The sequence below is a fragment of the Hyperolius riggenbachi genome, chromosome 2 (genome assembly GCF_040937935.1).
Source record: "Hyperolius riggenbachi isolate aHypRig1 chromosome 2, aHypRig1.pri, whole genome shotgun sequence".
Lineage (NCBI taxonomy): Eukaryota > Metazoa > Chordata > Amphibia > Anura > Hyperoliidae > Hyperolius > Hyperolius riggenbachi.
The window spans coordinates 341825288-341849398 of NC_090647.1; the positions used below are offsets into that span (position 1 = coordinate 341825288).

Consider the following 24111-nt stretch of genomic DNA (forward strand, 5'->3'; position numbering starts at 1 on the left):
ATATGTACCTGAGGTCGGGAAGACTGTACTCTCTGCAATCTTTCAATTAAGAGTACCTCTTCACTTACCCAACTAGCATGAGGATAAGCGGCTGCATATGGACTGTGTAATATCGTCCCCTGTTGTGACCCGTGTAGTGTGGATGGGGTTCCCTGTGTTGGCTTTCCCTCCCCCGGGACCGCTCTCCCCACCCTCTTTGTCACCTGGAAATGTGGCTTGATCTCGATTTTTACTTCTTGTTTCGAGAACCACCAACCCTCGGCTTTCCAACTTTTACGTGTGTATAGTTGTTTCAGAGGCACTCTCTGTTGGTAGTTCCAGAGTGTGATGTTGTCCCCTGCGTCTCTCTGGTCCAATCTGGAACCATCTCACTCTGCATAACCAAGACAAGGTACACCTGAATCACACACTCCACCTTTTGCATGTACCCATTGTACTGCAATGTACCTTTTAACAAAACTTTGGATCGGTGCATCGATTCTGGGAGTGTGGCAATCAATAGCAGATTTACACTGCCATTCAATTCCCACTGCCCGCACACCTGACCCTTCAGACCTTTCACCCACATTGTGCCATGAAATTTGTTTTCTCCTGGCACAAGTGCTCTTTCCCTCCATCCCTGCTTGGTCCATCTGTGCCAAGCGGAGGGAGGTGTGAAAGGATCAGTACCTTTGTCACCCAACATCAACATGTTTGGGCCTTGTATTCTCATTAACCCCTTATTATTCATGAGAATGTCCTCTCTTCGTTCTCCTAGGACGAAATGGCAACCTAGGATCACCATCAGCGCGGTACTCTTCATTAGGAAAGCACCTCCTTGGGAAAGAAAAACATTAGCACTTTGCATTATGCTTTGCTCAGACAGTTTTGTTAGTCTCTTTCTGATCTCCGAAATCTCGTTTTTTTAGTCTCTTTCCAATCTCAGGAATCTCGCTTTTTAGTCTCTTTCCCATCTCAGGAATCTCGCTTTTTTCCAAACTTAGATTGGCATCTGGAACCTTTCGCTTATCCGACTGACATCTCCATCTTTGCTGCCAGCACTGCAGCTGTCTCGATTCCATATTGCCCAACTCCTGAAATCGAAATACAAACAAATCAATTCTTATTAATGATTTGGGATTCGCCCTGCGGCTTGTACTCTGTACACTTTAAATTGATCAATATATACCGTAATTGATCTCGTTGCTTTATGGTTCTCATGAACTCTGTTTACTCTTTTTGGTAGATTGGAGTCACAACCTCTCTCCCCTACCTAAGTACTATCCTCAGTACTTACCTGTTTAAAATATGCTCCCGCGGACTTCACCTTTGGAAGCTCTCACCTCATTGCAAGCTCTCACCACACCCCCCCTTCTGTACATACGCGGCCGTCGTATGCACAGAGTACGGATGCCACACACCTGTTGCTGCTTTGCAGGTGAGCCTGCAATGCTCTTACTCATTTTCACATTTACTCACCTAGAACTTCATTGCGATACGAGCTCTGCTAGAAGTTCTGTGTGTTGTACCCTCTGACCAATGTTTGCCGTGCCACTACCCTCATACTACCAAAAAAACGGTTGCCTCCCTGTAGGAAGGAGCACTCTGCACTTAAACTACGCAGGGTGCAGGGCTAAGCATTCCAGCGTCAAATGCCTGTATGCAGATCCCTGAATGGCCACTTGGTAGGTAGTCAAATGGCAAACACTGTACTGATACACCGTCACTCTGTAAATGGCAATTGCTGCATCCCTATAATTGCCCCTTGAACTGCTTCCAGTTCTGTTCTGTGCTAAACTGAATCAGAGCTGGAGAAAAGAAGAGAAAGAAAAAAATATATATATTTATGACCAATCGGTGGGCGAGGAAAAACACGCTAACAGCCCAGCAATGACATCTATGTCAATCTCTGGTCCTGTCCCTGACACAAAACCCCCCCGAAACAAACACCCTGCAGTCGCAGCGAGTACACCTGGATTGGTCAACTCCTTTCTTTCTCTCTTTTCCTTTCCCCCCTCTCCAACTATGCACTATCCCCCTATCTCTATGGGGAACACATGCTGCACCGCACTTTAAGGTGCCTCACTTAAAGGAATAATCCCATAAGCAACCCCGTACAGATACTTCCCTGATCTGCGCAGCACTTGCAAATCACTCCGTGGGGACTATCTGACTTATACGTGTTTTCCTAGCTGGGAAACACTTCCTATCCGTGAGCCTGCAACTTGCTTGGCCCACGTATGCGGACACTCCCTGTGCCCAGACTTCTTCTGAGGAAATCATCTGGAAGCCGAGAAACTCAGTAGAATCTCTCTTCTGTCCCCACTCTGGACCCCCCTCCCAACAGCTGCTTCCGTGCACGGCGTCTTGTGCACAGCTGTGACGTGGGATCCCCCCAGCACATCCACCCCCCTGCCATCAGGGCGTGCCTATCAGTGGGCACTTCCCGCCCCCTCCCCTCCTAATACATCATGAAGGTGGGAGTGGCTTGCTCAAAATTACGACTCCAGGTTGAGTCCTGGCATGCCAGCAAAGATGGCTGCTATCAATCTCCCGTAGCAACCTCTTAATCCTATACACATTAGGAGAACAAAAAACAGTTAGAACATACAATGCATATGCACACTAACAAGAAACAGACCAATAGCACAGCAGTTTGAGAAGTTTCCTATCTTGGACATGTAGACGGAGGGAAAAAAAAAACATCCTGAACAGAAGGAATTCTCCACAACTACACCGGAACTTCAAAAAGCCGAATGAAATCATCCCCCTATTTTATAGCCTACGAGGGAGACACTAGCTGTCACTATATCTACGTCAAACTTTACTCATAGCATAAACCTTTGCCTGGAATGCGGAGTGACAAAACTGAACAAATCTTCCAGCTGTTAGCCGATATCCGCGGACACAAACCTTAACCGTGCTTCCCCCAATCTCTAGAGAGGGGGGTGGGAGTATGCCCTGTATTGGCCCCCCTTCACACTAAACCTACGCTCTGCGATCTGCAAGAAAAAAACAATAAAACCCATGACACGGAATCATGCTGAGATTACAGAAACATCACATAGCACTAACTAATAGCACTGAACTGGAACCAGCTTCCTCACTATTCTGGGCTCCCGTTACACTAACATTCCTTCTCTATTTCTCCCTCCAACTCCACTCCCCACTATCCACCATCTGCTTGACAGAGCACGAGAGAAAAATAAACACAGCTGGCCTCCCTCCCAGCCCAGAACTGCCCAGAGAGAAAACGAAACTATATACGCTGTCCACACTTTAACTGCTAGCTGCTACCAGCAAAACACAGAAAGATAACACACAGCTGGGAAAAAAAACACTGTTAACATGTAATACCAAACACTTGCATTACAATTAAACAAATGAAACACTATACTTGCCAGTGTCTTGAGACGTTCTCCCCAAATGACCGTCCGTTACAGCATTGGTCAAGTTTTGCTCGCGAAGTTCTGGACCCCCCTCGGGCTACTGATTCCTTCGTTCAGCAGATCGACACCACTACGGCACTTGCACCCAAGCCGCCGCCCGGGACAGCCCACGATCTAGATTTTGGCGTTAGGCGTGTGTACAATCACACCTATATTATTCAGTCCACGAACCTTCGCCACTGTAATTACTCGAACGTCATTCCGTGCGCCCAGCTTCCTCGCAGCCTGGCAGCACCACTTATCTCTTCTCGATAAGTTTCTAGCGAGCGTCTCAGCGTCTCCTCCGCTTGTTACTGTGGAAGTCCTGGAAAACTAGATAACAGACTGTTATCTGGCCCGGTCCCGGGTTTCGGCACCAATTGTAATAACCACCTTTTGCTCCGGCACCAGCAGACTCATCAGCAAGAGTTTGCAAACACGACTCCTCACACAGCAAGCAGGAGATAGACTTTTCTCAGGCTTCTTCAATGTTTACGGAGTTTATTCAGAAAACAGATATACAGATAGATACAGTTCATCATATCCTAGGAAGCAAAGCAGATCTTCATGTTTCTTGGCGTTACAGCTCTTGCCTAACTCCCTGCGGAAGTTAGTCAGGTATTCTTATATCTACTCTATGTTACACTAGACTACCTATGTACAGCATACATCATATCAGATTACAGAAAGGAATGAACATACTTTTAGAGGTCCCAGTCAGTATTGAAGCATAGCAGGAATCAGAGAGCTCCCTTTTTCAGCTCGTCCGGCTATTAATACCGACTAGGAAAGAGTTAAATGTGATCTCATCTTCGCCACGACTATTGGCTGAGCCCCCTCGTGGTGTCATAATACACACCTACTCGATTAATATTCAATGAGGCTTCTGCCCCACTTACAAGGAATTTGGTGTTTAGTAAATATGGCTGATGTTTACTGTTCTAGTGGTGTACATGCACAGGTCAGGGAGACCTGTGGCCTTGTCCATAGAACAGCTTCTTGGTATGTTCTGGTTCTGCTGACAGAACTGCAGATTTTCTCTCTAAGAGAAAATCCCCTTAAAGGGCAGGTCTGCTCCCCAAGCCTTTTTGACTAACTCAGTCCAAATAACTGAGGCCTACTTAAATTATAACACTTTTAAACCTGATTTTCCTTTTTTTATTTCAATATGTTTTTATTAACCACTTGTGGATGACATTACAGTATATATAGCATATTTATGCCCTTTCTGCAACCAGTTTTGGCAGGATGTAAAAATTAGTCTGTAGTGCAGATGAGCACAGCACCTGTGCTAATCAACTCACATGATATTTAGGGGGCTAACCATAGCATCCCACCCTGGTATCCGATCACCCCTCCCACTTTGGCACAGACTGACAGTGGGAAGTGGGGCTGGTATCTCTCCCCTCCCTCTGTTCTTGTGGCGGTCAGCGGTGATGGTCTCTCTCATAGCTCCTGCTGTAGCTGGCTTCCTGTACTTGCATGTATCAGCTCCGAGCTTAAGGGACAACTGTAACGAGAGGGATATGGAGGCTGTCATAATTATTTCCTTATAAAAAATACCAGTTACCAGGCAGTCCTGCTGGTCGATTTGGCTGCAGTAGTGTCTGAATCAAACCAGAAACAAGCATGCACCTAATCTGTCAGATCTGATAATAATGTCAGAAACACCTTATCTGCTGCATGCTTGTTCAGGGTCTATGGCTGAAAGTATAGGCAGAGGATCAGCAGGCGAGCAAGGCAACTGGTATTGTTTAAAATGAAATAAATATGCAGCCCTCTCATTACATAATGATATCCCTCTCATTACAGTTGTCCTTTAAAGCGTAACTGAAGAGGAGTAAGTGACACAGTTTGTTTTTAAATCCTCTTCAGTTCTGGTTTAAGAGGATAATGTCCAATTATTTTCTGTCACATCATGGAACACTCAAGAATGTTCACCCATCTTCAATGCAGGAAGGGGTGAAACCGTGGAAGGACAAGGTAATGCTTGATTCCATTAGAGATGAAAAAGAAAATAAGAAAAAACAACTTCATTCCTTCCTGGTACGCAGCAATGGGAAGAAGTGGGATGGTAATATACGGAATTAAAGGGAACCTAAAGTGAGAGGAATACGGAGGCTGTCATCTTCATTCTTTAATAAATAATTCAAGTTGCCTGACTTCTGTGCTGATGCTCTGCTTCTAATACTTTAAGTAACTGCCCTAGCATGAGCATGCAGAGCAGGCAGCTAAAGCCTAAAGCTCATCACTGGCATTGTCTATAAGGGAATGAGGATGGCAGCCTCCATATTTCTCTCGCTTCAGGTTCCCTTTAAAGAGGAAGTAGGTTGTACATTTAGAACGGCTAAAGGGCCCTTAAAGAAAATGTCCAGGCATGATTAAAAAAAAAAAAAGATCTACTTACCCGGGGCTTCCTCCAGCCTCTGGCAGTCGCTGTGTCCCACGCCACAGTTCTCTCTTTTTTTTTTTTCCTAGCTACCAACAGTGGCAGTTCTTGTAAAAGGCAATGTGAACCACGGCATCAATCACAAAGCTATTAGAGGGAGGGTGCCTGGCAATTACGCATCATGTTGCAGAGCAGAAGCAGGGTCCGTAGAAAAGGAGTAAACAGCAATCTTTCCTGAGTAGAAACACTCATGCACCCCAATTCAGATTAGCTCCTGATGCTTTTTTAATTGTCTCATTAACAGAAAGCCGCAATTGTTGAATGCTGGAACAATTCCATCATATATGTAGAAAACGGAAAATGGATTCATGTTGTGCCAGCTTATCTTCTAACGTGGTTGAACTTGATGGACATATGTCTTTTTTTCAACCCAAATAACTGTTACTATGCGGGGTAAATGCATTTAGATGCATTTTAACAGTGCTGCACCATACTCTAAAGAAGGCTAGAAATGGCCGTTCCTGTGGCATTTAACAATACATTGTGCTCTTGTAGCCTCTCAATGTCAAAATGAAGAGAGGCTTCAGGCCCATGTGAACTATCACATGACTGTGCATATACTGTATTGTTCTAGGGAATTCATTGCTGAAGCTGAATGTGCTACCACCAGCTCATACATGCAAGGAAAGTGTGCACACTGCAGGAAGGACAGTTCCTACATGCCATAGAAAATGTTATTGCCTCAGAAGTTTCATGAGTGACGTCCCCTTTTGTGATCAACAGATTGAGTGTGAATTTGATGCTAGCTGTTTGTTTTTTTGCTCTGGAAATTTATAAAATGTAAACCTACATGTAATGTCTCCAATCTTTAATGTAATCAGGTTGAACTGTGCAGGGAAAGGAACTTGTTTTTGTTTCAAACATGAATACATTCCGTCATTTACAGAGGAATTTGGAAAAAGAGGAAAAAATGATTTCTTTTAAAGTAAACCTGTCGCAAGAGAAACATGAAGGCTGCCACCGGTGACCTACTTCTGAGAAAGCTAGTTTAAACAAGAGAATGTGCTTGGCTAATAAAGTGGAATATCTAGCTTGAAGATAGAGAGATTAGTTTAAAGATAAGAAACAAAAAGACAGATATATGTAACGAAAGGGGATGAAATGGATTCTGCTACAATGAATCTAATAACCTCCATTACGTAACAAAAAAATGTTTCTGATCTTCAAATGATATAATCATTCTCAAAATAACAGCTGTTTTACTTGAGTTTAAAGTTACATATTTTTTGAATTGTTTTTAGTTATTTTGGATATTTCAATTATGTGGTTGTTGTTGCAAGTATTATTATTATTTTTCATTATTATTTAGTATTTATATAGCGCTGACATCTTATGCAGAGTATATTGTCTTGTCACTAACTGTCCCTCGGAGGAGCTCGTAATCTAATCCCTAACATAATCATATGTCTATGTATTTATCATGTAGTGTATGTGTCGTAGTCTAGGGCCAATTTAGGGGAAACCAATTAACTTATCTGCATGTTTTTGGGATGTGGGAGGAAACCAGAGTGCCCGGATGAAACCCACGCAGACATAGGGAGAACATGCAAACTCCTTGCAGGTGTTGACATGGAATTCGAACTGGGGACACAGCGCTGCAAGGCAAGAGCACTAACCTCTACGCCACCATGCTGCCAAATGTCATTGTGCTGCCCCAAATATGCTATGGCTCAACCTCTTCAGTATATGTATAGAGTACAATCCATACCTTGATACTGCATCAGCATGACAAAGGCACACATCTTTAACCACTTGCCGACCGCACACTCATAACGTGCTTCGGCAAAGTGGCAGCTGCAGGACCAGCGACGCAGTACTGCGTCGCCAGCTGCAGCCTAATTAATCAGGAAGCAGCCGCTCGTACGAGCGGCTGCTTCCTGTCAAATCACGGCGGGGGGCTCCGTGAATAGCCTGCGGGCCGCCGATGGCGGCTCGCAGGCTAGATGTAAACACAAGCGGAAATAATCCGCTTTGTTTACATTTGTACGGCGCTGCTGTGCAGCAGCGCCGTAAGGCAGATCGGCGATCCCCGGCCAATCAGCGGCCGGGGATCGCCTCCATGTGACAGGGGACGTCCTGTCACTGGCTGCACAGGACGGATAGCGTCCTGTGCAGCCCCGATCACCGGGGGAGGCAGCAGGTAGGAGAGGGAGGGGGGAATTTCGCCGCGGAGGGGGGCTTTGAGGTACCCCCCCCCCGCCACCCACAGCAGGCAGGAGAGATCAGAACCCCCCAGCACATCATCCCCATAGGGGGGAAAAAAGGGGGGCAATCTGATCTCCCTGCCTGCACCCTGATCTGTGCTGGGGGCTGCAGAGCCCACCCAGCACAGATCAATCAAACCAGCGCTGGTCCTTAAGGGGGGGTAAAGGGTGGGTCCTCAAGTGGTTAATGGTGGCCACACATGGTACAATTTATTTCATCCAATCTTACCAATTCTATGTAGTATAAGGGAACTGCCTAAATTATCCTATCAGTATATTCACTTAATTTACCCTTATACTACATAGAAATGGTAAGATTGGATGAAAAAATTGTACCATGTATGGCCACCATAAAGGTGGCCATACACCATACAATAAAATGATCCAGTTTTATGGCAATTCAAATAAAAGATCGGTTATCCTGAAAAATTAAAAGCTTTTTTTTTCATTCGTTTGAGAAATCTTGATCCTTGATACTGCATCAACGTGACAGAGGCACAAAACTGTAAAGGTGGCCAATTATTTAATTTTATGCCAATTCAATAAAAAAAGATCGGTTGTCCCAAAAAATCAAAAGCTTTTTTTTTTCATTTTTCGGGAATGTTCGATTTTTTTTATTTATTTTTTACTTCAAATTTGTATTGAGTTTTTACAGTGCACATTAAAGTGCAATATGCAAAATCGTAAGAATAGAGAGATCACTTCAAACAGTATATGCAATGCATGTAAAAGGCAGTAATAAATGGTGGGATTTACAATATACTATACAAAGTAAATGCTGTAACTCGGCAGGGAGAAGGCTCTCCAATCACTGCCCTGGCCACCAAGACCATACAACTACACCGTCAGCTATATCCCAGGCACCGCCCAATACCTTATAATTAGAATTATAATACCAATATCCTTATAATTCACATTCTGTACAACAGGATTACTGGTGATCCAAGAGGACCAATTATCCCAAACCTGTAAATACTTCTTGGTGAGATTGTTCAACCTTTCTCAGGTAATCTTTTTCATCACGTAAGTATTATGAATTCTCCTGAGTTATTTTACCCTAGGAGGGGGTAATGACCTCCAAGACTTGGCCAAGAGAGCAGTCGCAACGTTACATATATGGAATACCATTGCATTGTCTCTCTTAGATATACCAGTAACCTTCTTATGAAATAGGGCAGTTCACGGATTTGAAGGGACTGCCAAGTCTATAACCTGTGAAATAAGGTCAAACATATCAGTCCAGAACTGTTGGACAAACGTGCATCCCCACCAACAGTGAAGCTGGTCCGCCGGACCCTCTTCCTATTGAAAAAACAAAAGTTGGATTCAAAATGGCCGCCATGGTCACCACCCATCTTGAAAAGTTTCCCCCTTCACATATACTAATGTACCACAAACAGGAAGTTAACATCACCAACCATTCCCATTTTATTAAGATGTATCCATATAAATGGCTCACCCTGTAGTGAATCCCCTTAAAGTGAACCTCCGGACTAAACATCTACTCAGCAGAACTGAAAAGGATTGGTGTTTCTTTAATAGTTCCACAGCATCAGAACTTTGTTTTTCTTACCAAAGCATCATTTTTAGCTGCATTTTTAGCTAAGCTCCACCCATCAATGAAAACTGCCTGGGCTTTTTTCCCCTGATGCTGTGCAAAGCATGATGGGATTTCCTATGTTGTTATTCACGTTGCCTAGAAACTGGGAGGGGTGATCAGGACACAGGACAGTTGGAACTGTGTCTCCTGCTCCCTGTCACCTCCTTTCAACCAAAAAGATAGCTGCCCTCATGAAATCAAACATTTGCCTGTTCTTTTAAAACAGGGTGGATAAGAGATTATATTACCTATCTATTTTAATTAATATAACTAATGTAACTTAATGACAGTATGTTTGTTTAGGCTGAAGTTCCTCTTTAACCTCCTTAGCGGTATGGACGACTTAATACGTCCATTACCGCCGGAGGTCGACGCTCAGGCCCCGCTGGGCCGATTTGAATAATTTTTTTTTTAAACACGCAGCAAGCACTTTGCTTGCTGCGTGTCTCACCTGATCGCCGCCGCCGCAATGCAGGGCCCCCCCAGGCGAGACCCCGTGCGCTGCCTGGCCAATCAGTGGCAGGCAGCGCTGAGGGGTGGATCGGGTCTCCCTGTGACGTCATGACATCGCCGACGTCGATGACGTCACGACGTGCGTCGCCATGGCGACGGGGGAAGCCCTAAAGGAAATCCCGTTTCAGAACAACATCATAAATCCCATCATGCTTTGCACAGCATCAGGGGAAAAAAGCCCGGGCAGTGTACTTCTGTGCAGCTAAAAATGAGGCTTGTATAAGAGAAACAAAGTTCTGATGCTGTGAAACTGTTAAAGAATCACAAGGCCTTTTCAGTGCTGCTGAGTCGATTTTTAGTCCGGAGGTTCACTTTAAGTTTCCATTTATCCCATCCTCTTTCTGAACAACATGGCAAGAAGTTCTTATTATAAAATAGTGACTCTAGGGTAGAGCGTTGTTCCAGTAGGCCTCCAGACCCAAAGAGAATTGTCAATAATAGTGTTATCCCCAAGGTTCGGGGGCATGGAATTTTTCGTCCCACATGAGGGCTGAAATTGAAAAAGGGTTCATCAAAGCAACCTCAAGATCAACTCATCGAACAAGTCCTCGTGAAGCAGACCATTGGGTAATTTGAGCCAGCCTGGCCGCAAAGTAATAATGAATCAGTTTTGGGGCACAAATCCTCTTTGCAGTTTACCCCTAGCCAATAACTTATATCCTATTCTCGGTGGTCTCGCGTTCCATATAAACCTTGTGATATGAGATTGTAGGGTCTTAACATCTGATGACAATATGCAAATGGAAAGAACAAAATAGGTATAACATTTTGGGGAGCTAAGTCATCTTCACCGCCGCTATGCAACCTGACATGGAAATATTATAGTGGGTCCAGCTATCCAACAGTTTATGCTGTGATGCAAACATAGGGGTGTAGTTGACTGCATACAGTTGACATAAGGAGAGCATCACTTTAATCCCCAAGTATTTTACACTCATCTGTTTGAATTTAAAACCAAAAGAAGAGGATAAAGTTTGCTGCTGGAGTTCAGGTGTATGGAAGGAGAGCTTCCGATTAAGGCTTGGAACCCACTAGAAATCGCTGCAGCGCTTTAACATTGGTGCAGCAATTCCTAGGGCATTTGCAATGGCAATTGCCTAACGTTTGGAAGTGCTGTAAATTTACATGTACAGCGCTTCCGATTTGCGATTTCATTTTTGTAAATTTAACATTATTATACTTACCAGGCATCCTTTTTCTGTCCGTAGCCCCGCCCCCTAAAGGAAGGGGTCATAGGTGCTTATCTATGACCAATCAGAGAAGCGCCTGTGATAACTTCATTTAGGGGGCGGGCCTACGGATGGAAAACGGAAATACAGAGATCCGGCAAGTATATTAAAGTTTTATTTAAACGTAATCGCTCGAGCCCCCAAATAACTGAATAATCGCTTTGATAAGCGATTTATGCAGCGCTTATATACTTTGCATTGAGTGCTAATGGACTCAAAATGCTGCATGTCCTGCGATTGCGATTATTCTTAAGTGCACTAATGGGTTCCCCCTCACTCATCTTCATTGGCAAAGCATTTTTGGGAATTGCTGTTGATGTTCTGCGATCCCAAAACACTGCCAAAAAAGGCTCCTGCCTTTAGAGCTGTTAATCTTAAAGCCAGAAACCAAGGAAAACTCCAGCAGAGTCCTAAAGAGCACTGGTAATGACACGTGGATTCGTAAGCGAGAAGATGGTGTACTTCGCAAATAAAGCTACCGTACCTTGGACGTTTCCCGGCCCACCTGTACCCCTGTGATGTCTGGAGAGCCCCTCACCAATGACGCCAAAGGTTCAATACACAGCAAATATTAAAGAGGAACTCCAGTGAAAATAATGTAATAAAAAAAGTGCTTCATTTTTACCATAATTATGTATAAATGATTTAGTCAGTGTTTGCTCATTGTAAAATCTTTCCTTTCCCAGATTCACATTCTGACATGTATTACATGGTGACATTGTTACTGTGGGCAGGTTATGTAGCTGTTTCTAGCTGTTCTGGCTGTTAGACAGCTCTAAACAGCCATTTCCTGTCTGTGAACATTGTTACATTGTGGCAGTTTGCCAGGAGTACCGCGGTATTCAGAGCCTCTAGTGGGAGTGGTTTCAGCACAAAATCAGTCACACAGCGCCCCCTGATGGTCTGTTTGTGAAAATCATTCTATTTCTCATGTAAAAGGGGGTATCAGCTACTGATTGGGATAAAGTTCAATTCTTGGTTGGAGTTTCTCTTTAAGGGGGACAAGGGTCACCCTTATCTTGTTCCGTTTTTGATGGGGAAAGTAGACTAGTTTAGGCCCATGTTGGAAACCAGAGCATATAAACTCCGAATGCCATTTAAAAATACCCCAGAGATACCGAATTTCTGTAAAACGAGGCGCATATACCTCCAGTCCACTCTGTCGAACACCTTCTCCATATCCAATGATAGGAGCAGAGAAGGCGCTCGATCAGAGCCCATGTGATCCACCAGCCCCAATACCCTATGGATATTATCCATCGTTTGTCTCCCAGCTACAAACCCCATCTGGTCCAGATGGATAACTAACGGGAGGCATCCATCCAGCCTCACCGCTAGAACCTTTGCAAAAATGTTCATATCAGAGTTGATAAAGAAGATCAGGCAGTAGTTGGTGACCTCCGCAGAGTCTAGCCCTGGTTTAGTTTAGTTTACCTAGAATGCCAGGATAGTATAAATGTGCCTCCCCCCAAAAAATGACCCCATTTTGGAAAGAGGACACCCCAAGGTATTCACTGAGGGGCATGGTGAGATCATAGAATATTTTTTTTTTTTTTGTCACAAGTTAGCAGAAAATAACACTTTGTGACAAAAATAAAAGTGTTCCCATTTCTGCTAACTTGTAACAGAAAAAAATAAAATCTGCCACTGACTCACCATGCCCTTCAGTGAATACCTTGGGGTGTCTACTTTCCAAAATTGGGTCACTTGTGGGATACTTGTACTGCCCTGGCATTTTGTGCGGGGCTAAATTGTGAGCACCCCTGTAAAGCCTAAAGGTGCTCATTGGACTTTGGGCCCCTTTGCGCAGCTAGGCAGCAAAAAAGTGTCACACATGTGGTATCACATGGCAGGGTGGCCTCTTGGACGACAGGTTGTGTTGTCGTTGAAGTGCATGAAGCACAGGATGACCTCAAAATGTGCCCTGGACATGGCAGCAGAGTACATGGGCATGTGATGTATTGGGTCCATAGACCAATAGGACCGCAATACATTATTTTTAGTTAGACCCATGTTGAAGAGAAGGCCCCCCAAAATTTTACATTCAGAAACTGTGACTTGTTTCCACCCGAAAGGCTGGGCATAGTAGCTTTCCGGGTTGGTGGTGTTGTATTATGTGGCGTAACTGTTGGTCTCTGCTACGTCGTAGAGATCCTCTGCAAAGAACAGATCAAAAAAGTCTAGGTCTGATCCTAAATGATCTCTCTCCACCTGGATTCCAGACTGGGTGGTGAAAGGGGGCACTATGGGTGCAACGGAACCTGGGGGTTGCCAATCAGGATCTGCCAGCACCTCTGGGAGTCTAGGGGTACTACGGGCCCGTGTTTCTAGTGGCTGGGACAGGGGTCTTAATGCACGTGCCACCGAACCAGTTTCAACTGCCGTGCTGGTGCTCGGCACTTCACCAGGGTCTACGGCAGTACTGGTACAAAGTCCAGGAGGTGCTTCACTGCTGGTGTATGCCTCACCATGAAAACCTGGATCAGCGCTAGCACCACTCTGCTGCCCTTGAGGCTGACCCTGCTGTCCAATGACATGGGGTCAGGTACGCCTGGCCCTAGCAGGGACCCCAACCTCGTCCCTGCTATGAGTCAGAGAACCACTGCGCCGTAGTATTGTGCCCCGGATGATTTGTCGGATGAGACGTCCCAACCGCTCTCTGACTAGGTCAGAATCCTGTAGGCCGCTTCAGCAGAATACCCCTTTCTTGCCATGTTGGACTGGTAAATTTAGGGGGTATTGCTCTGAGACTACCCAGGAAAAAAAGAACACCTGTTTAGCAAATGGGGGTATTTGTGAAGTAAAAAGCTGCGATCGCTCCGTTTTGATCAAAAAATATCAAGACTGATCTTTAGAGCGCCACAGCTATTGTGTTTTTGCAGTGATCAGAAAAAAAAATTCTGTCACTGCGGTGGGGCGGGCTGAACGTAAGTGTGGGTTGAACGATCAGGCCTGATCGGACAAAAACTGCGTTTTTAGTGCAGCCTGCACTAAGGTGACCCTAATGTACTGATATAGATCTGACTGCGATCAGTACTGATAACTTATAGATACTATATAGCGACAATGCTGATTAGCTACAGTAATTATGCTAATAAGGAACTAATTAGTGACTGCGGTGCGGTGGGCTGAGCACTAAAGGTGGCCATACACTGGTCGATTTGCCATCAGATTCGACCAACAGATAGATCCCTCTCTGATCGAATCTGATCAGAGAGGGATCGTATGGCCACCTTTACAGCAAACAGATTGTGAACCGATTTCAGCCTGAAACCGTTCACAATCTGTTGTGGTGGTGCTGCTGCTCTACTGTTTAAACTTCCTGCCGGGCTAGAAGAAGTGAGGCATGCCGGACCTGGAGACCAGAGCGCAGACAGAGCAGCGGTGACCGGGAGACTGCAGTCGCGCCGGCGGAGCAGGTAATGTATGCGGGCTCTATTGCGTCGGTCGTCGGGCACTCGAACGCCGCTAGCGATGCGCTCTTTACCCGCGGGCGATCGACGGTTATTTTCCGCACGGCACGATCGACGGGATCGGACGAAATGGATCGAAATTCGGCGTGTAGCGTGAACGATTGGCAGCAGATTCGATCCCAGTGATCGAATCTGCTGTCGAAACGGGCGCAAATCGGGCCAGTGTATGGCCTGCTTAACTGATGCTAAGTACCTAACAAAGGGCCTAGCTAACTAACTGGCCTGTTAACTGTTGCATTATCTGCATGCAAATTCATATAGCAATGTATTTCAGGCGAAATTCGCTTCACCCTGCAGGTGAAAAAAACAATTTTCTGTGTGGTTTACATGTTTTCGTGTTACCGCATATGCATTTTACGCATGCGGAAGTCAATAGTAATAAATGGCGACGGTAAAATTGAAAAGAAAAAACGCTTATGCATGTTAATTCACTTGTAAAAAAGCCCACAAATGCACATGAATTCGCATACACATGCAAGTCCGCAAACATTTTTGTCTATGCGGATTTGCCTAGTTATAGTGGAAGCGTAGCCTTAATCAAGCAATTCTGAAGGCTGGGGAGAATACTATTCCACAGAAAGCTGTAGACTTAGAGTTACACTTTCATGTCCATTAATTACATTTATAGACTTTCTTTAATAAATTTCAGTATTTTGTTTAAATTAAATTACTGCTGTTTGTGTATTGATTCTCTCCCTATACTGTATAAATGCTTGGACTGTCCTTTTATCAATTTCAGTCCTGAACCATACTTAATTGTCCTTGCTAATATGTTCATAAAGCATTGCATTATTTTTAAAACAGGTTCACCAGAGAGCATATGAATGTGTCAGAGCTGCAAGCATCTTACAAGATATAGACACAGGAAGGGCAGTCTCCAATATCCTGCCATCAGATTTCAGCCTAGATTGTCTAAAGGTAGGATTCTAATAATTGTTTTTAAACTATCTTCACTTTCAGACTATGAACAGCATGTCCAATTCAATATTGCTGAATTGCCAGCATTTTCAAAACTAATCTGAAGCTCATATTGCATTTCTTAGCATATTTACTTTTGTATGCAGAGTGGACAGAAATTCTCTTCTTCCTGTATGAATTATTAGCTTTACAGAGCAGTTAATTGTTTGCACCTACATTTATCATGTGAATAGCAGCAGGCTCTGAAGCTGGCCATACGTCTAGCAATGTTGCGGACCAATCAACCATCTTATTCAATAATTTTCTACATCGATCGAGCATTCTGGAAAGATCTCGGTCCGAAGTGTTCAACAGGGTGCGTAGCGGTATGCACGATGACCGATGAACACGGCGGACCCCCGATTGCTGTTCCCCCAAATGTACTGCCTTGCAACCAACCCAACCCCACCAGTGTGCATGCATAATAATCTCACCTGCTCCAGCTGCAGTGACTCTTGGACTTCCCCAAGCGCTGCCAGGCGCGTGTGTGATATCACATACGTGCCAAATGCTATACATGTCACCATGTGGTGGCTGCGTGTGATGGCAGCACTCAGGGGAAGCAGGGGACGAGACTGTGAGTCACTGCAACTGGAGCAGGTGAGATTAAAATGCATAATGAGGTACTATAGCTCACATATTTTGACACAGTTAATCTGGAAAGAGGTTATTTCCTTTGATCTCCCTCTCGGTGGGAGTCCCCCAAGGTTCGGTCCTTGGCCCTCTACTGTTCACCCTATACACATCCTCCTTGGCAAGGTTATCTCCTCCATGGGTTTTAACTATCATCTGTATGCAGATGACACCCAGATCTACCTCCACACCCCTGACATATCCACCACTATCATGGACAAGGTCTCCTCCTGCCTATCAGCCATCTCCTCCTGGATGTCCGCTAGGTTCCTGAAACTAAATCTAGACAAAACGGAATTTATGATCTTCCCACCCCGGCCATCCATGAACCTCCCAGATGTGCATGTCACTGTTAACCACACTACCATTCGCCCTACCTCTCAAGCCCGTTGTCTGGGTGTCACCCTGGACTCTGCACTCTCCTTCACTTCCCACATCCAAAACCTCACAAAGTCCTGCAACTTCCACCTTCGTAACATCTGTAAGATTCGCCCTTTCCTGACCTCTGCCACCACCAAACTCCTCATCCATGCTCTCATAATTTCCCGCCTTGACTACTGCAATGCCCTGCTGTCTGGTCTCCCTATGACCCGAACAGCCCCACTGCAGTCCATCATGAATGCGGCAGCCAGAATTATCCACTGCTCCCATCGCTCCACCACGGCAGATCCCCTCCTAGAATCCCTCCACTGGCTTCCTATCCAGTCCAGAATCAGATTCAAGATACTGTGTCTGACCTACAAATCTGTCCACAAAACCTGTCCAACCTACATTTCCGATCTTACTCAGAGGTACACACCTAGCCGTTCACTCCGCTCTTCCAATGAACTTCGCCTAACTGCCCCCCTCATCACCCAGTCCCATGCACGCCTCCAGGACTTCTCAAGAGCTGCTCCAACACTATGGAACTCCCTACCTCCACCCATTAGGGCAGCCCCCTCCAACATCTTCAAGAAAGCCCTGAAAACTCACCTCTTCACTCTGGCCTACTACCTCTCACAAGTGCTCTAAACCTACAGCTTAACCCTGGTCCCCTACCGTTCGTGTCCTTACCTCTCCCTCTAGATTGTAAGCCTTTGGGCAGGGTCCTCCTCCTTTTGTGTCCTACCTGATTATGCACCTCCATTACTGTGAACCCATGCTATGCATCTGAGTGAACCTAACTTGCCTAATCTTTATGCTCCATCCAGTGACTGACTAAGCATTACCTGGTACTCATACTATGGTGTGTGATCTGGTTTTCTTGTATTCCTGTATTGTCATATTGCTGTATGCCCTAAATATTGTCTGTAACCTAAATTAATGTTCAGCGCTGCGTAATATGTTGGCGCTTTATAAATACAATAAATAAATAAAACTACAGTTCCGCTTTGATGTGATCTTGGTGTTTTATTGCTAAGCAAACTTCCTAAAAACCATTGTCAAATATACTGGTAGATAAACATCACCATATACTCACAGCAGCCAAATTTGCCATCTCAAAACAATGGAAATCAGCACTTGCCCCAAACAAGGACTACAGTTTATGTTTGAAAGACTTGAACTGATAATTTCTCCACCACTTAATTAGGGCTCGTACACATGCCCAATGCCGTCGGGGATCAGGAGCTGATTTCCTTGGGTGACATCATTGAGCCCTGCTGCACACATGCATGTCAGCTGTGTAGCTGGCAATGCGCTGTGTTGCTATGCGGAGAGGCAGAGAGACGACCAGTGGCGCATGCGTGACTTCTCAAGGCGGGCGGGGAACATTCAACTTCTCGGGGGAATTGGCGCCACTATCCATCCGGCGGATCGCTGATTGTCTGCGGCGGTCGTGATCGCCCACCTCAGCTGATTTAAAGTGGTATGAAACCCAGCATTTTTTCTTTGCTCTAAAAGATTATTTACAGCATATAATATACTCCCACAATTTTTTTTTTAGCAGTACAGCATTCAAACAGTTAAACACAGGACTTACTTTTTCAATAGAAAGCTCCCTGCAGTGAGATCCAAATCTGAATAGGAGAGAACATTATCTTTTGTTTACTTAATTGTAGCAAGAGAAGAATGTAAACATTCCCTGGCAGGTGTGAAACTCCTAAACGTATCTAAATCAGCAGACAGCTCAGAAAAATTCACTGGGTACATTACAATATATAAATACTGTAGCTATGAATAAAATGCAATGGCAGCTTTCAGAGCAAAAAAACTATACTTTGGGAATTTGTAATTTCAAAATGAATAATAATACTTGTGCACAAAAGCAAATATGATAACTGTATGGGTTATAAAAAGTAGGAAAACACATTTTTATTAAACATTATGCCAGAGTTTAATGTCGTTTTAAAGGGAACCAGAGATGAGAGGGATATGGATGCTGCCATATTTATTTCCTTTTAAACAATACCAGTTGCCTGACAGTCCACTTGGTCCTGTGTCTCTAATACTTTTAGCAACTGACCATGAACAAGTATGCAGCAAATCAGGTACTTTGACTCAGCTGACTTAGACTTTACTGAATAGGCCACATGCGTGCTCCGGGGTTTTGTTTCAGACACTACTTATGCCAAAAGATCAACAGGGCTACCAGGCAACTAGCATTGTTTACAAGGATATAAATATTGCAGCCCATATCCCTCTCATCTCGGGTTCCCTTTTAAGTCAGGTGTGTGTACGTGGCTTTAGATTGTAAGCCTATTTGGCAGGTCCCTCTTTCCCAAATACTTTTTTTCTGTCAGAGCTTTCCTATTGAATAAAATAATCACATCTGATCGTAAGGTATCACAATTATTTGAATGTTCTTAATATATCTATTCCATTCTAAATAGATGCAGTTGTTTTGTTGGAAGTAAAGTGGTGTCAGATGATTGATATTGAAACATCTGCAGTCAGCACTAAAATCCCATTATTGAATTGTGCAAGTTGCAGACTAATATCAGCTGTAATATAGCTAATGGACACTGTAAAAATAGAAATTAAAATGCCGGGCTAGTCTAACTTAGTGTCTTTGTTTCTGCTGTTTAGAAATTGCACTACACAGAGTATGTTAAATAACTTTGCCGTCGCAGCTGTGCCAGACCGTTACTGTTCACAGAGCTAGCAGGAAATACCACACCCAATTTTCATGCTTATCTGATATTTTCCTGTGTTACTGTGCACAGCATATCCAACGCTCAGAAAAGATAGTATCAGAAACATTATATTTCTTATGCAGAGCTCACTTTAGAATAGTAAGTTGAAAAAAAAAAGCCATCAGTGTACACAGCTGGGATTACACAGCAAAGGCTAAGGACAAAGGCCCCCTGCACACCGCAAATCCGATTTGCGATTTCAATTTACCCTGGATGCTATCAAAACAAGAAGAAAAACGCAGCATGCAGTACCGATTAAAAATTGCAAGTCGGAAACCGCATGTAAAATTGCATGAAAACTGCAAATCGGAATCGCATGTAATGGGCAAGAGGCCAAAAAGTGCAATCCACTATGTTACCCTAAGGCCCCTTTCACACTAGGATGTTTTCATTGCATTGTGTTACCCTTTTTTTTACTGCAGGGTAACGCATAAGCAATGAAAGTCTATGGGACATTTCATACCTGATGCGATGTGCTGGAAGCATTGCGCCTGATGCAAAAGCAGCGCATTACCATTTGACATCCATGACGACGTACTGCAACCAGAAGTCATATCATTTTTAAACTGTTTTGTGGTGCACATGTGTGAAAGTGTATTTTTTTAATACACTTCCGGGTAATTCTTATTTTGGCCACAGGAAGTGAGCGCTAGAGAGCCTCATTAATAGTTTGGCTTGCAGCCAGAAGTGAGATTACCACGCATTGCCGCGATACTCTCCAAAGCCTATTTTTAACATTGCGGTGCGATCGCACCACACCTATAAAGCTGGTTGCTGGTGTGATAGCGTCCTAATACTAACCCTTACACTAATGCAACCCCCAAAAGGCTCTCCTAATAACCCCTCTCTATTCTAATCAAATGCACACACCTGAACTAGTGCAAAAATTGATTTTTTGTTACCTGGAGCTTCTTGTAACATTTGTTTTCCTTCTCATTAATATGGATTTCCAATCACTTGTTTTCATCATATACATTATGGAAGGGTTAGATCATTTATAGTATGTAGGCTTTAATGCAGTCTGTGTCCTCAGATAAATGTCCCCACACTTTAATTGCCATCTCTTGCAGCATAAAGTGAGGGTGCGTCTCCAAGAAGGTAAGAAACAGCAATAAAAGTACTCCTTTTATTAGTGTGGGAAAGCATTGATCTTTCAGTTAGGTTTGTATTGCTGTTTCCCCGGGAAAACTATACCCTCACCTTCTATTGTTACTTAGGTCTTTATTATTTCAATATCATTTTACACAAGTGAAACTTGCATGTAACTAAAGTTACTTCACCCACACAGATTGATATTTCTGCTAAATGTAATATGATACTTCCCATGACACAGCTATCCCCTCTAAACTCTTCTATACGCTCCTTGATTTTCATTATAATCATGAAGAATTGTTTTCCAAACTGAACTATATGATCCGTCCTGCAAGGTCTATGTTACTGAGAAGGCCCCTGTTTCCTCTGCTTGGTGGCTAAGATGCCTGATATGACATTCCATGTTGTGGGGAGGCAAGTTATTGACTAGTAGTTGCATGATGGCGCTATTCCCTTGAGGGGTTCCCTCTTCTTGAAGTTTGCTGTGGGCTGTGGCCTGCTTACAGGTCCTGCAACCACAGCACGGTATTATGTTATCTTCTCTTTCTCCCATGTGTTATTCCAGCAATGTTCAGTTACCATTTACTGTGTTTTTCCATTGCAACAGCGAGTACATTTTGAATAGTTCTTTTAAAAACAGGGCATTCTTGTTTTTGGCCTATTCCTCTCTCATATTATTATTGTGTATTAATGTAGCATTGGCATTTTCTGCAGTGTATTACAGAGTGCATGGTCATGTCAGCAACAGTATCTCAGTGGAGCTTACAGACCAATACCTGTCACCATCATAGATAGTCTGTCTCTACCATAATGTAATTTTTAGCAATATGTTTTTGGGATGCGAGAGGAAACCTATTGTGATGATGCAGCACCACAGTCCCTTCTAACTTACTTCAGTTACCATCAGGGAATAGTCGCATCCAATGGCTTGAAAGACTGTTAGCAAGCTGACGTTAAAAAGACCGGTTGCTAGATCACAGATGATGATGTCACAAAGCGTGCCAATCCCGTCTAATCTGCCACCGTTACCATTCGGGGAATAGTTGCATCCGAAGGCTTGAAATGTGGTGAACAGCCTGACGCTAAAGATTGGTCGCACCGCTGTCGACAATGTGACATCCACCCACCAATACAATCTTACTAGGCCACAGTTGCCATGCAGGTCTCATTTACTGGGGACTTCTGGAGGGGATTTCACTGTGAGCATAGTAAACGTTTAAGATTGGTTGGTGGGCCCATACATGATACAATCTAGATTGTACATACAATCGGTAAAATAAAATGATCAATTACGCACTGGAAATCGATGGTAATGCTGCCACCACTGTCCATATTAAATGGTAGCAGACAGACTCCACCTAGCTACTCCTAAAAGGCAGAAACGGTCATTTTACAACCTAGCTAGCAAATCAACAATTTATAAGACAATTCGGTAGTGTGTCTCTTCTGAAGCAGAGTTTTAAGCAACGATCAGATAAGCATAAACAAGTTCAAGACTGAAATGATTCAGTCGTTAGTTTTATTATAAAACTATACAGACAAATATACTTTATGATCGTAAGGTAAAGATACCTGTCAGTCAGAACAGACTGGGGTTATAGAAATGACTAAGAGATGAAAAATGAAATAAAATGTCTATAATACAGTTCATTATTCTGTTATTGGAAGTCCATGTGATAATTGAAAGTCCATGCGGCAAAAGTCCAAGATGGCTGAGGCCATGCAGCCCGAGTCCACCTGGCCTGTCGATGATGGAATTCAACAACAGAAGATGAACAAGGACAATCAGGTATGGGTGTATCAACCTTTTTTTTAAAAAAAACCTTGTCCTGAAGGGAGGTGTTGGCATAAGAAAAAGTGACCTCCCTGCAAGAGGGGAAAAGTTTCAACCCTCTTACAAAGGAGCAGAAATCTGTCAGAACATGATTGTCCTGAGCCCATTAGTCTGATCAACAAACTGCGCGTCTGCGTTCAGTGAGGTGTCCCGAGTGACGAGTCTGCCAATATGAGACACGAGGCGTGCGACTCTTGTAGTAGTAACTACTTTGAACCTGTCTTACTAAATGATCTTTGGTCCTATCATTCTGGAAGTTTCCCAGAACGTGTGTTAGGCTGCGCCACACAATCTGTGTGTCAGTGAACAACATAGGAGTCTTCTATCCTATGAAATATAAAGACATATGACATAAAATATTAAAATTGGGAATTTGTGGGTCACAGTAGGTCAGTTGCTTCGAGGGGGACATTTACCTGATCTGTCCCTAGTGCAGCTCTTGAGGAAGGTGTCAAAAATGCAGACTATGTTCTTCTAGGAAACCTTGGTTTATGATATCTGTCACAGTGGAGTGATGATTAATGGCCAGTTAAACAGCAGAGATGTTTGGGCAATTGCACCCTTTGATATTAGCTGAAAGCAGAACAATGTTGAGTACTTATTGAAACCAATCTGAATTTAAGTAGCACTGGTCTCACTTAAAGAGAACCAGAGACCACAATAAAAAAAATGTTATACATACTTGGGGCTTCCTCCAGCCCCATAAGCCTGGATCACTCCCACGCCGCCTTTCTCCGCTGCCTCTGTCCGCCGGTACCGGGTCCCATCATTTCGGCCAGTCGACGCAAGCGCAGTGTGCTCCCTCCGTACTGCGCAGGCGCATGCGTACAGAGCCGGAGGGAGCCCCTGGGCATGCGGAAGACTGGTCGCGTCCGGCGGAAGTGACGGGACCCGGTACCGGCGGATAGAGGCAGTGGAGGACGGCGGCGTGGGAGCGATCCAGGCTTATGGGGCTGGAGGAAGCCCCAGGTATGTACGACATCTTTTTTCATTTTTTAGAGAACGTTCGTCTCTGGTTCCCTTTAAGTTAAATGCATTCTGAATGGTTGCTATGGGTACTGTAACTGTACATTGCTTTTTTGGGTTACTTTTGGATTACTTTATTGCACAAACCTATGAATATGAATTTTCATGTTCTCCCTGTTCCGTTTTTTCTACCTTTTTTTTTCTCAGGATAGGATAGATTTTACCAGAGTAGCAGTTATGGGTCATTCCTTTGGAGGAGCAACAGCCCTACAGAGCCTGATGAAGGGAGACCTTTTCAGGCAAGTGATAACCAATGTCTTCCATTCTCATTGGAGATCTGAAATTACAATATAGCTTTCATGTGTTCTTAACTCTTTTGTGTAGATGTGCAGTTGTATTAGATGCCTGGATGCCTGTGCTAGAAGAATCCTGCTACCCTTGCATTCAAAGGCCAATTTTATCCATCAATTCTGAAACTTTCCAAGATACCAAAAGTGTTCAGAAAATGATGAGACTAAATTCAGCAGGGGCAGAGCTGAAGTACCTCACAGTTCGGTAAGTGACAATATTGACTTTGCAGAAGGTTATTTGTTTCCTCATACTCATACCTGTTATCCGTTTCCTCATACTCATACCTGCAA

General features: G+C 44.0%; 1 protein-coding gene across 1 annotated transcript in view; it reads left to right on the plus strand.

Moving 5' to 3' along the window:
• The window catches only part of LOC137545045 (platelet-activating factor acetylhydrolase 2, cytoplasmic-like), a 107362-nt gene that overhangs the window by 66891 nt on the left and 16360 nt on the right, over positions 1–24111 (plus strand). The window contains exons 6-8 of the mRNA XM_068266147.1: positions 15680–15793; positions 23678–23769; positions 23855–24025. Of these exons, the coding sequence (XP_068122248.1) occupies positions 15680–15793; positions 23678–23769; positions 23855–24025 (377 nt within the window). The remainder of the gene's footprint in view (positions 1–15679; positions 15794–23677; positions 23770–23854; positions 24026–24111) is intronic.